Source organism: Anabrus simplex, chromosome 6 (genome assembly GCF_040414725.1).
Source record: "Anabrus simplex isolate iqAnaSimp1 chromosome 6, ASM4041472v1, whole genome shotgun sequence".
Lineage (NCBI taxonomy): Eukaryota > Metazoa > Arthropoda > Insecta > Orthoptera > Tettigoniidae > Anabrus > Anabrus simplex.
This window is the reverse complement of record NC_090270.1, coordinates 185,810,147-185,824,169: the sequence shown is the minus strand read 5'-3', so window position 1 is coordinate 185,824,169 and position 14,023 is coordinate 185,810,147. Positions and strand designations below refer to the sequence as shown.

The window sequence follows — 14,023 nt, the reverse complement described above, 5'->3', positions numbered from 1 at the left end:
TACAATATGAGCAACATCTTTATAATGTGAAAGAACACTATGGACCATGAAAACATACACACTTGTGGCACATTCATCACTGTTCATTGCAGTACCTACTACCCTGCCATGTTTGAAATCTAACTGGGGTTTGATATGAACCTCATCCATTGACAATAGCACTAATTTGTCTTCTGGAGAGAGTAATGGAAATTTACTTTTCATATAGAGCAGATAATTGTCACTCTTTTCCTGCAGAGGGTTTGTTACAAGCTTTGAGCATATTATTTTCAACGTACGTGAAGCAGGAAGTGTTAAGTTACCAGATCCTCGAATAAATTTGTAACAATGGGGAGAAATTGAATGAACTAATGAAGAAAGTACCATTAACTCCCAGGAATAACTCTTTACCCTCTTCTTAGGTAACAGGAATAGCTGTTCTTTTAAGAAATTTGACATATTTTTCTTCTCAGGAACCTTATTTTCTAAGTGTTGCAATACACCATCAAGAACAGTCAAAGTTTCTTCTATATCGTGGCTGCTAGACATAGCAGAAGATACATACAGAGAATGTGCATTCTGTATTAATGTTTCAATTTCAGTAAGATTCTTAACATGCTTGGGCAATGACACCCCTTTACAACGTTTAACTTCTACATTATTGACAAATAATGAAGCATGTAAATCTTGTGTTATTTTAACACAAGAAATATGAGGGTTGGGTTCCCATGTCATTAAAATGAAATATAAACCTGACTCCTTCTTGAGCAAGTCCCATTCAGTATTAAACATAATGTTATTCACTTTCAGCTTTAATTCCTCAAAGTCTTTAAATGTTATTGCCTCAGCATGTTCACTATATGTACATAAACTGTCAGTAATAGCATTTTCTAAACACTGGTTTTCCACTGTTTTCTGAATCTTCATGGGAGGCAGTAGTGGTTCCAGAGAGATATTGAGGGCAGTTTGGAAACTGTGATGGAACTGCATCTAAAATGTTTAAAATTAGTTGTTACACAGCTGTACTGAACTGCCTAAAACATCATTGTGTTCTGTCTAGGAATGATGAACTAACCTTTCACCAATCTGGGGTTTGACAAAGGAGCAGTCAGTAACCTCCCGTTCTTTTCATCGAACATGCTCGTGGATCTTTCAATCTCATCATCTTTAAAATGAAGTTGGCATACCTAAAATACAATGACATTGAAATGTGAATGCACATGTTCATAAACTATGCTGTTCGTAATTTCTTAATGCGATTTCTGTGTCAATAGTAAAAACCTACACTTGTTCACACATCCAACAAAAAACATTGAAAACATGCTGCCAGTTGTTTACAGTTCTGATAGGACGTAGCAGCATATTGTCACATGAGGATTGTATTTGTATTGCTAGGCCTTCTCTATACTTGGTTTTGGCCCAGTTCTTCGTATATAAAACATTTTACAGTTGTCACATTAAAACAATTAATAACAGAGACTGAATTAACTATCCAAAAATTCCCTGACAACAAAAAAGATACTGTGAGTCACTTAGTAGCAAATGAAATTGAAAACATCAAAGACAAACCAATCAAAGGAAACAAAGAAAGTAGTACACACAAAAAACTAATAACTAATCTAAAAACTAAAATAAAAAATAATAACTTGATTGTAACTAAAGCAGATAAGGGTAACATCACAGTTATCATAAATAAAGACGACTACATCCAAAAAACAATTGATTTCATAGAAACAAACAACATAAAGGAAATAAAAAAGGAACCCACCAGGAATTTAAACACAAAAATAAAAGAAAGGACACACAGTTCATAATAAACGAAAAAGAGAAACAAAGCTTAGTCCCGATGAACCCAAGATGCCCAACTTCAAAGTCTCTCCCAAAAATCCACAAAGAGAATTACCCTGTTAGACCTATAATTAATTGTCGAAACAGCCCCACATTTCAATTATCTAAATTTTTACGTATGCACCTACAAAACCACATCACATTAGAAAATAGCAATTCAATATCGAATTCTTTGTAAGCTATTTCCAAAATACAACCAACAGAAATAAACGAGGAAACTATAATGGTATTATATGATGTGATCAACATGTATTCCAACATTCCTCTCAAAGAGATGTAGACTTAATTGAAGAAAATATAAAGATCCAAGACAGACTAAGTAACATAGAAATTAACGAAACGATAAACTTATTAACTCTAATATTAGAAAATAATTACTTTACATTCAACAGGAAGTACTACCAGCAAAACACAGGTTTACCAATTGGGGGATCCACTATCAAGTTTCTTAGCCAATATTTATTTAAATAATCTTGAGAAAACCATCTTGAACACATATCAGGAAGAAATAAAATTGTGGGTCCGTTTTGTTGACGGCACGGTAGTATTTTTAAATGGAGACCTCATTACTCCCGAAACACTTCTTGGGTTGTTTGAATTTGCTTGATAGCAACATTAAATTCACTATGGAGAAAGAAATTGATGAAAAGTTAAATTTCTTGGACCTCACGTTAACAAAAACCAACAATAGGATAGATTTCAATATTTTTAGGAAACCCACACAGTGTATCACCACCATCAATAAAAACTCCAACCACCCAGGAACTCACAAACAAGCAGCTTACAACAGCTATAATAATAGATTATTAAAACTTCCCCTGAGTAACGAAAACAAACTGAAAGAAATTAGAATAATAAAACAAATTGCTGAAGCAAATGGCTATACTATTATACTTAGATAGAAAAAGGATTTTAAAAAAAACCCCGAGAAAAGAAAGGAAATCTATGAACGTAATCAATTTGTAGCATTTACGTATTTTGGAAGTCGAAGTTTTTTAAAATCGCAAATATACTTAAGAAATTTCAACTTAAAACAGCATTTAGAATCAGAAATTAAATATCAGAACATACATACCCATATAATGCACATAGTGTCGATAAAAAATATATATATATACCAATTCGGGAGTATACAGGCTCACTTGTGATGACTGTAAAATGTTTTATAAAGGAAGAACTGGGCAAACCTTAAATCAAAGATATCAAGAACATTTCAACGCAATAAAGTACAACAGATATTCAGCTTTTGCGGAACACATTTACAACAATAACCACAGCTTTTTAGGGATCGAAAAAGACATGAAATTAATTCTTAAGGGTAATTATGGATTTGTATTAAATACACTTCAAAACATTCAGATATTTTTGGCGCAGACAAGGGATCCAGATAAAATTTTAACTGAAACAGTCGCAAGCAACATTTTGTTTACAATCTTGAGTTGATGTATCAGGTGCCTCCAATGCAACTTTGAGGTGACGTAACATCCTGTGCTTGCAGCGGGGTTCCGCACTTAAAGCTGAACGTTTGTCAGTACTCGACCAACAGCCTGAGCACGAGGAAAAGCCAGCCCTTCCTACGGTATGTCCATACCTTTTACAACATTGTAAGTTTATATGTATTATTATCATCATACTTTTACACTTGTTTCTTCGATTTCTTATTTTACAGTTGATGTCAACAGGGCTACATTTTAAACTTATTTTAACCAATTTTGACGACACACTCATGTGGAATTAAATTTAAATTTTAACACTGATGATGGACCTTAGTGTCCGAAAACCGGTTATGTTTTAAAAAAGTGTGTGCTGATACGACTGTATATAGTTAATAATAATAATAATAATAATAATAAAAATAATAAAATAACTACATCAGCACTGTTAATAAGAAATGGCTTTGATATTTTATGATGATTATAATTCCTCATTGTCTTCAGTGATATTCAGAATCTTGGCCTGACATTCAAAAGACAAATATTAGTTGCTATATTCATTTCAGTCACTCCAATTCTAAAATTTCTACTTGTGTTAAATCAAGACTTCCATGTACATTTTAACCCTAGAGATGGCAATCTTAATTCTTGTGGCAGCCATATTTAGCAACATTTATTTGTCTAAATAAAATACAAAGATCCGCAAGATATGAAATAAATCTAAGACATTTTATATATCTGCGTAAAGAGAATGCGCTGAGGATTGTCATGGTGACACAAAAATGCGGAAATGTTTTCACGAGAAAAATGTACAGTCCGTTCAAAAAGTGTAATTCCTAAATTTAAAATAATAATACAATTTTCAATCATACCCACACATAACTGGAACTTGTCACGAACAAACTGATACATACAGATTTTCAATAATTTATCTGTAATGTACCAGTAAATGTTTCATCACTCTACGAGCTATATTCTTGAAGGTGGTAGGGACAATGTATTATCCAATCATTTGGAAGCGTAACATTAGGCCACGTTATTTTGATAGGTTGCTTTATGGGAGGTTCGTAATCACTTTCCTTTTCCGATTATTGATGCGAAGAAATAGCTGTTAAACTTTTTCAAAACTGACTCTGAATCTGTCGGTTCATTATCAATAACCTCAAAGTCAGATGAGTCACTTTCATCTTGCAGCAAATTCTGCACCTCATTAAATGAATTTAGTACACTCACTAAAATGTATATATTCAGTCAAATAACAATTTATATGCAGAAGTAAATAACTCTCGCTGAAGGGAAAACTACGAATGAAATTAAATAGAATAGCAAAGCAGATGCTGCGAAGGTTTGTTTACAAACACTGCAGAAATGGCGTGTAAACAGATCGTCGAAAAACTGCACTAATTTATTTCTGTGAAATTTTGCTCAAAGAGGTTGTAAAAGTGAATGAAACTGAACTCAGGCTGCATCGAGAATGACAAAAAATAGATTGTCATGTCATCTGTTTTAAGAAATGAAATTACGAGAAGAAATACGAACATGCCAAATTTTCAACAGTGCCACTACAGCCGGGACCAAAGTGTAGAATATTCGACAGTTGCCAGTTCTACGGTTGACATAAATTTGGAATGAAGTTGATTGCACCTTGATTGAAGCACATTCATGCACAAGTGCTGTTATATTAGACATTGTGGCAATACTGTTTTGTAGTTTAACGTAAATAAATTAATGGATGAGTAAAAGAAACAAAGATGATGGTGGTGGTGATGATGATGATAATAATAATAATAATAATAATAATATAAATAATAATAATTAATAACTAAAATATATGTTGGCATAAATCAACCAATACCGGTACGGGATAGGATGGAGTGTGACGATGGTAAGGGATGACTGGAAAGGATATAATTTGATCTCGCCTAGTGCTTGTTGCATCAATCACGTTACTTGGGTATGTTATTGTGATGAAAAGTTTCTTGAGAAATAAGATCCAGCAAATTTTTACAGATGAGGATGAATTGTGTCACATTTTTGCATATACCATGTTTGTGTAAGCTTATGGCAGTTGTCAGGTGACTTTTTCAGGTAAGCGATACTTACAAACATTGTAACCGCTTGGCAAATGAATAATTAATTTGCATCTAGAATAAAAATGATTTACAGGAATAATTGACTCTGTAGAGCATGAAAGAAAGGTTTTCCCCAGGCGACTGTCATCAGGCTGATGAGGCCCCAAACTTGCTTCATTACGTTACCTGTTACTATTTAACCCTGAAAATAAATTTGGGTAGCATGTCACGGTTTTCTTTATTCCACCAATAAAAGATTTACTGTTAGTTTCATTGCTGGAATTTACACCCAAAACAAAGTAAAACGTAAACAAATACAAACAGTAATCAAGTGATGAGACCAACTTGTTTTGCTGTTCACAAAACTTAACATTCACAAGCAACGTCTACCATCTACAGACATACATAGAAAAAACATTCACTATTTCTTCAAGTTAAAATAATCATGTTTCAAACAGTGCATGTTTTTTTGTTTTTCAATTTAAAAACTTTAATTTTATGACTCTGGTTTTATTCTAACCATGTTTTAAAATGTACTGAGTGCATATTCATTAGTTTGATTCTAGGACTTAAAAAGTTGCAACTATACTAGATCGTTGTCAATGTCTGTTATGTTTATTTTAATTCAAGACTGTATTAAGCAGCTGAAGATGTCTCTTAGGAGATAAATCAAGTACTGCATATTTTTCAAATATAATTAATTGCTAAGAGTGATTAAAAATTGTATTGATTGGGTGGAACTCCTGAAATCTTTATATACTCTGATTATTCAAAGTCAGTATGGAACAACAATGAAATTTATAACTTTCAATTATAAGCTAATACCAATGAAGTCAGTGCCGAAGTTAACGCATGAGCCCGCTAAAACACAATGAAAGTTAGGAAAGCTAAAGCAATAGCTCAGCCAAGTCCTTAATGTCCTGTGAACAAGCGAGTACACACATAACGGAATCTAGTGGAAATTTACAGAACCGCGCCCGGCTTGGTTAGGAGGTTGGTGGGAAAGAATGGTGGGGACGGTTAAAAGATGCCTGAGAAAGGTTATGCGGAAGACTCTAATTAGCAGGGTGGCACTCGGAACACTATTGGTGGATGTAGGAGCCACCATTAACTCATGATCCATTAATTCAAGACAAATCCGAGATACTGACTTCCTGAATGGTACGCTACTAATTGCTCTGTCCACCGGCTTTTCCTTTTGGGAATCAACATCTATATCATTTGAACTCACGACCGAAATAGACTTGAGGAATAAGGTCAGACTCAGGAAGAAAATGCAGGAGGACTTAAGAGATGGAAGGATGAGTATCTTCTTAACCTCAGGAGCTACTAAGTTTGACTTCTAAACGGACAAAAGAGGGAGTGCTGAGTAGGAGACGTGCTGCTTCAGGATGACCTGCAACCTAGTCATCTGTGGAAGAAGGTGCAAATCACAGAAAGGAGACCAGGCAGAGTTAATAAGGTACGAACCCTCTTCCGGGTTTATTTTCTGTTTTATTTCTCTTTGTAATGTATACTGGTGATAGTTGACGGTCAGAATAAAAGATGGATGCACTGTAATGTGTATTATCATTACACACAAATCTTATCTCACACCACGAAACCCAACTGAAAGCCGCTCAGAATATCTCGGATGAACCAAGTGGCCGACATCATTGTCCTGCATTGGATCGGCCGTGATAGAGAGCTGACGAAAATCGTGAAGAAAGGGAAATTAATATATTTCAAACATGTCTGGTACAACGAAGAGAGATATCGAACACTCCACTTCACCTGCAAGGCAAAATATTCAAGAAAAGAGGTCCTGGTCGTTGTCGGATTCCCTGGCTGATAAACCTCCGTCAGTGAATTGTCATCTGCTGAGCTGTCCTAAAATCTATGAACGAAACTACAATGGGCATAACGATCGCCAATATCCAGACTGGATAATGTGCAAAAAGAAGTATATATATATATATATATACACATTTAATGATTGTCTGACCTCCCGTTCAGTTAAATGTTTCTCTTGATATTTAGCCAGTGATTGCAGAACTTAAAATATGTTTTGAATCTCCTGTTGTTTCAGGATAGCATTTCATTGAGTGAAGATCTTATTTGTCGCTGTGAAAGCCAAGTTTTTGCTTTTTAAATGCTTGTACCTACAATAGATCCAGAGACTGTGCTACTTTTCATGTGAGAGTATAATTTACCCTACTGGTGTTCATTCAGGGCTTGATCTTTTATTACAGCAAAGAAGTATAATTCTGTTTTTCTGTAACAATTTTTAGAACAGTTCCCATGATTTACTAAACTCGGGGAAGATATGCATAAATGTTATTGTATTGCCCTGTTTTAACTCTAAATGAACTTACATAAATAACGTTCCTACAAGGAAACCCTAATTTAATTTCGATTGAAAATATTAAAAGCATGTAAGAGCTTAAATGTTTTTGAACTTATGTTCTTGGAAGTTATCTTGGGTTATTTTGAATCTTAGCATATTCTGTTCTTGAATATACATGTTTTCTCTGTTTCCTTTTCATTTTAATTTATTCCTAGTGATTTTTAATACACTTTCCTTATAGCAAGGAAGCTGTCCTATTTATTATCTGTAAGATACTGAAGTTTTCGATAAAACTTGTACTCCTTATCTCTCCTCCACCCCAACTTTGCTCCTCAATTTGCTGATATTTTTTGTTTTCAAAAGTTGGCAGGTATATGTTTTGAAACATACCAGAATTGCAGAGAATATTGGCATTAGAGTAAAAGAAATCAGTAAGCAAAGCTGGGCTGAGTGATTTCAGATGGCAGAGTGCTGGCTTTCTGAACCTGGGATGGCAAATTCGATCCTGTTTCAGTCCATTGGCATGTGGATGTTGCCCACACACTCTAGCCTTGTGTCAGATTCACTGGCAAATAAAATTCTTATGCGGAACAAAGTTCTTGCCACCCAGGCATTTCCGGAAATTAATATAGTTATTCGGATGTAAAAGCAAAGGTATTATCGTTTCAATAAGCAGAGAATATTTTTGGTTGAATGTAATATCCTAGAATAAAATAAGTTTGTGGATCAAATTACCCTACATTTTACCTTCTTTGTCAAATGTTGCAAATGCGCAATAAAGGATGGATTTGGGATATTTTACTCATAAGGTGGAGATAATGTAGAAAGAAAGGAGAAATTTAAAAGAACTGGTACAATTGCTGGATGGTCTTTATATTACAGAGAGAAAGGAATGACTTGAAAAGAACATGTTTTAAGATACATGTAACGTGCAGCCAACCTTGGAAATGATTGGTTTTGTCTGTGGATCATGCGAGAAGCTGCCTTCATGAAACTTTTGATTCTTTCACTACTTAACAATAACCTCTTGTATTTTTAAAAAAATTTGTTGTCTTCATTTTAAATGGTCCTATTCCTTATCTACTTTTATTCTTGCCGTTTCTCTGCTGTATTATTATTGAATTTATAAACTGTACTTGTTTAATCTTTGTATTAGATCCGCATGCCTCATAGTATAGCTGACTTTCTAAAGACATTTTTTTCATCTAAATCCCTTTTGTGTGGAAAATGTCATCTTCATTAGCAGTTGTTTGAGTAAGATAGTGTATCAGTTATAGGAATGAGAAAGCTATGGTCAGAATTTGAGATAAACATCTAAGTAGATCTCCCAATATTGTATGCCCTTCTAATTGGCCCTGAGAATAAATCTAAACTAGAAAAAGGGTTTTTTTTTTTGGCTCGCTCCGAGTGTCTGGACGACATGCATGGAAGGCGATAGCGCGGCTGGGTAACTCCTTGCCGAGAGATATATTGCTTCTTGACCAGCTAAGATGATCTAATGCAATACGGTAGTGATAACCATTGCTTCACAGCAATAGTTTAGTTCAACATCTGTGGTATTGGTAGCGTGTTCAATATGTTCGCTTTAAGATAGCGTGGTTTCTGTAGGAATAATAATCGTGTGTTTGAGTGATGTATACAATAGAACAGCGTATATTCATTGTGTTGTGTTATGCGAAGCATTCTTCTTATACAAAATGCCGCTTTTGATTCATTTGCAAATTTGCTGACATCCTCTCTTCCCTTAGGAGTACGGTACATAAATTAGTAAAGAAATTCCGCACCACTGGGTCCATTCTTAACAAGAAATCACGCAGGAGACGAACTGTTTTAACAGAGGAAAAGCTTGGCAATGGAAAGAACTCCAACAAAAACCCTGTTGTGTTTCATAGTGTGTTATTATCTATTGCCCACAAAGCAACAAAACTGTTAAAAGCAAAACCGTACAAACTCACCCCTGTCCGATATTTAAGAGGACCTGACAGTTTCGTTAGGGTTCGGTATTGTAACTGGTTGCTTCAGTCAGTTCACGATGGGTATGTTGACCCAGAACTTTTATGGTGATGAGGCATGACTACACTTGAGCCACTGTGTAAATACTCAAAACAGTCGCTACTGGTGTGCAGAAAATCCCCACCAGCTGTGTCTCCGTGCGCAATAAGTACTCGCAGAATTATAGGGCCTAATTTTTCCGTGAAACAATAAATGCTGATCGATATATAGACCTCATTCTCATACCATTCTTTGAAGAGCTGACGGAAGAAGAAAGGAGCGATGGTTACTTCATGTAAGATAATGCGATGGCACACACTACTAATCGGTCTTTGGAGGTAATACGGAAAGTTCTCAAAGATCGTGTGGTTAATTATCCCCCTAGATCTCCTGATTTAAATCGCTGTGGTTATTATCTGTGAGGGATGCTGAAGGGAAAAGTGTATGTGAACAACCCTCACACAAGAGAAGAACTACAGGAGAACATTGCATAAGTTATTTCGAACATCACACGGGCTGAGTTTTGTCGAGTATCTGCAAACCTGTTTACGAGGTTTCGGATGTGTTTGACAGCTGAGGGATAACATTTTGAACATCAAATTTAATGCCAGGTAGGTTCTAGACTAATAGTTTCTCTAGAAATGGCTTTCTATAAGTGTGAATTACCTCGATGTAGTAGGGAGGAAAAGCACACATTATACCGGCTAGCGACGGAGTGTCATTGCACCAGCCATGCCGTGCTCTGAATGGTGCTGCGGAATGAGCTAAAAAAAAAAAAAAAGATCCTTATAACAGAACATGGGCAGGTTTTTTTTTTTAAATGCATCCATTTGAAAATACTGCTATTTGAAATATATCTTTTAAACTGTGGATGATCAGGTGATACTAAGAGATTTTTACTCCTTCGTTTCACAGATGAAAATTTTCTCTACCACATTTTTGCAGTATTCTAACTTGTACATTTGACTTCTAATAAAATTAATGTCTTTTAAATCAAGCTCTTTTGTTGATTTTTTTATAGATAAAAACTAAGAATAACAATTCTTATGTTCCAGTCTTTCATTAAATGCAAGAACATCGATTATACTTCTACAAGAGTTGAAACTTTTTACGACATCCAGCTCAATATTAAAGGGAAGAAAAATAGTAAGTTGAATGTGTTTTTCATTTAAGAGTTGTATATACTACTGCTTGATTTTAATGCTGTACATTTTGGAAAGTGTGAGTAGTAGCCATCTTACAACATTTAAAATGTTATTTATACAGTACTGTATATATAGCAGTATTCTTTGACTTAGTGGATGACAGGTTCTCTAAGATCCTAATTTTTATACGTTTTTATGGAAATTCTACATTATTATCCAGTTGCTTTCTGTTTTCACGATGATTTTCAGCTCTACTGTTCAAAGATACAAGTGTTTGTGCAGGGTTTTTGTGAGTTTTATTGAGAAAATCCTGAATGATGATGATTTTTATTAATTTGTTTACATCAGTGTCGATTGCTACGTCAATCATTGTGCTGACTTCTATTCATAAACATTCGGGAATTTTTTTTGTCTCTCATCACATAATTGCAATTTTTACTTATATGTATTCCATGATGTAATGCCTTATGTAGAACATTGCGCACTATAAATTTCATTTTCCATATTGACGGTTCAATTCTTTCAATAATCTAGATGGTGGAAGAAGGTCTAGTATCTCAAAGGCATATGAGGTGGAAGAACCAAAATGAGGGCATAACTTTGTCCATAAAATGCTCTGGTACTGTAGGTGGTCTGTGCTGGTAAGCAAAGGAGCCCAGTGTAAGTGGCAATGCAGATGGCTCACGTCATAAGTGCAGTGCGGCTAGAAGCTGCATCCACTCCGTTGCCTACTATGTCAGCTTCTGATCCGCTGGATATCGAGGTCGGTGTGTGAGAGAGGGAGTCTACTGCCTATTTGCCTATATAAATTCTTGCATGAATGACAACTGCACTGGATATGACCCCATGCAAAAGAAAGCCCTACGGCGATGGACAAATGCGGAAGGGATTATTCAATGCATTCAGTACACTAGTGAATGTCTGCACATAGGTGGATGGGGGAGTGTGTTCGCTTTTGTATAAAACCAATGCAATGGAATGGATTCAGCAGCAACCCTTGTGGCAGAGCAGCTTTTTTATTTATTTACTTATTTATTTATTCTAAGTATTTTGAAGTCTTCATTTCTCGGGCGGCAGCGCGTCGGTCTCTTACCACTGGCTTCCGTGGTTCAAATCCTGGTCACTCCATGTGAGATTTGTGCTGGACAAAGCAGAGACAGGACAGGTTTTTCTCCGGGTACTCCGGTTTTCCCTGTCATCTTTTATTCCAGCAGCACTCTCCAATATAATTTCATTTCATCTGCCAGTCATTAATCATTGCCCCAGAGGAGTGCGGCAGACTTCGGCAGCCGGCACAATTCCTATTCTCGCCACTAGATGGGGCTTCATTCATTCCATTCCATTCCTGGCCCGGTCAAATGACTGGAAAGAGGCTGTGGATTTTCATTTTCATTCCGAGTATTCTCCCAATAAGCTATTAGCTCGAGGGAGGGACTGCCCTTTACAGTTTCAACTTTACAATTAGTGGTAAGGGTATTTTTTATTCATAATACAGTGAAGTCTCGTTAAGACGTTTCTGCAGGGGTCAAGGAAAAAGAACATGTTAAGCGAGAAAACGTACTACTGAATACAGAAATAAAAACTATACAGCAGGGATGTGGAAACACTAGGTACTGTTTCTTCCGACATAAGGGGATTTTATGTTGTACGTGGGTACAGTGAAAGCTCTATGAGAGGTGAGTAATAAAAGGTATGAAAAACACAAGAGAACAAATATGAAAACTTATTTCGCTGGGGCTTATACCATAACAATAGTGCACTGAAAAGTGTTAAAAACACTGAACAACAAATATGAAAATAATTGAGCAGGGCCCATTAAAATATCAAAGTATTAATGCAGATCGCGTCCAAAACAAATGTTAGTAGAAGCCTTTTATTTTGGACCAAACGGTTGTTAAACATTATCTTTCTGGTCACACGCTTAGACAAATGAATTGGAGGTTATACGCGGCCATGTGCGACTACAACAGAATGACTTTGGCCGCCGTTTTGAATCGATCAAAACTCTGATCGACCACGACAGACTTGAGTGATCGAGTTGAAACTGGAAGATGCGAGTTTTGACATTCACGCCAACTCTGCACGCTTAAAGATGTGGATGCCAGTCGATTTGCTGATAGACTTTAATTTTGTCTTCATTAGTAAGAAATTTCACAACCTTTTCTGTATCCGTAATTAGGCTATCACAAGACAACTATCCACTACACTGGTCAACTTCAAACGATTATGTTCCAAATGTAGGGTATCAGACGACAAATATTCGCTACCCTTCACTGTACAACTAAGCATGAGAATATACTTCTAACTCCTGAATGAAATGCAAAATACAAGCACAAACAAGCTCATTGTGTTATTCCGCAGCCTGACTGTTAACCGGCAAGCAAAACTGAGCATTTCTGAGGGTAACGGCTTGCTCCCCGAAGGTTCAAATTATCCTGTGAAATTCAAGAATTCAAGGCCTTTTCCCGTTATCATGCAGCTGCGGTGAGGGCTCATACCCGAGTTGAAATCACGTTCCTTCCAGAAGGGATGGCAAATAACATTTTCAGGACTAGGAAAAATGTGTTCGTACTAAGCAGTATTAGCGGAAATTCGTAACGTGATAAGTGAGGTATTTATATATAGATATAATATGATGAGAATTCTGACTTCGAATTTACGATGTGCTAAGCGGGAAACCATGTTAATGAGAAACACACTAACAAGGTTTCACTGTATACATTGATCATGACAATATTGGCAGTACACTGGAGGTAATTAACAATTATGTTTAAATGTGACAAACAGTATTAATACATTTCTATATATTTTTTGTAATAAACATCTAAAAACAGACTTCCTAAATAGTGACATTTTTTGATGCTCCTTAACTCGGTCGACAGTTTGTGATATATTTATTTATTTATTTATTTATTTATTTATTTATTTATTTATTTATTTATTTATTTATTTATTTATTTATTTATTTATTTATTTATTTATTTATTTTCATGCCTTCATTTGTGGCGAAGTTCAGACTCGCAGCCCTCTCTTACACTTAACCACGTATTATCTATAACAAACTTCATAAAACAGAATAATGAAATAATATAAAAATATAAATCCTAACCTCATTCATACAAGCTGGTTATACATTTAATAGGTAATCTCGGCAAGACCGCTTGAAAGAAGCTAAAGAAGTGCAATTCCTAACACTGACTGGAAGGGAATTCCATAGCCTTGCACCAG

General features: G+C 35.5%; 1 protein-coding gene across 2 annotated transcripts in view; it reads left to right on the top strand.

Annotated features, from left to right (window-relative positions):
• Usp7 (Ubiquitin-specific protease 7) overlaps positions 1 to 14,023 on the top strand; it is a 458,856-nt gene that overhangs the window by 165,596 nt on the left and 279,237 nt on the right. For both annotated transcript variants that reach the window (XM_067150095.2, XM_067150096.2), the window contains exon 9: positions 10,706 to 10,796. In XM_067150095.2, coding sequence (XP_067006196.1) covers positions 10,706 to 10,796 — 91 coding nt within the window. The remainder of the gene's footprint in view (positions 1 to 10,705; positions 10,797 to 14,023) is intronic.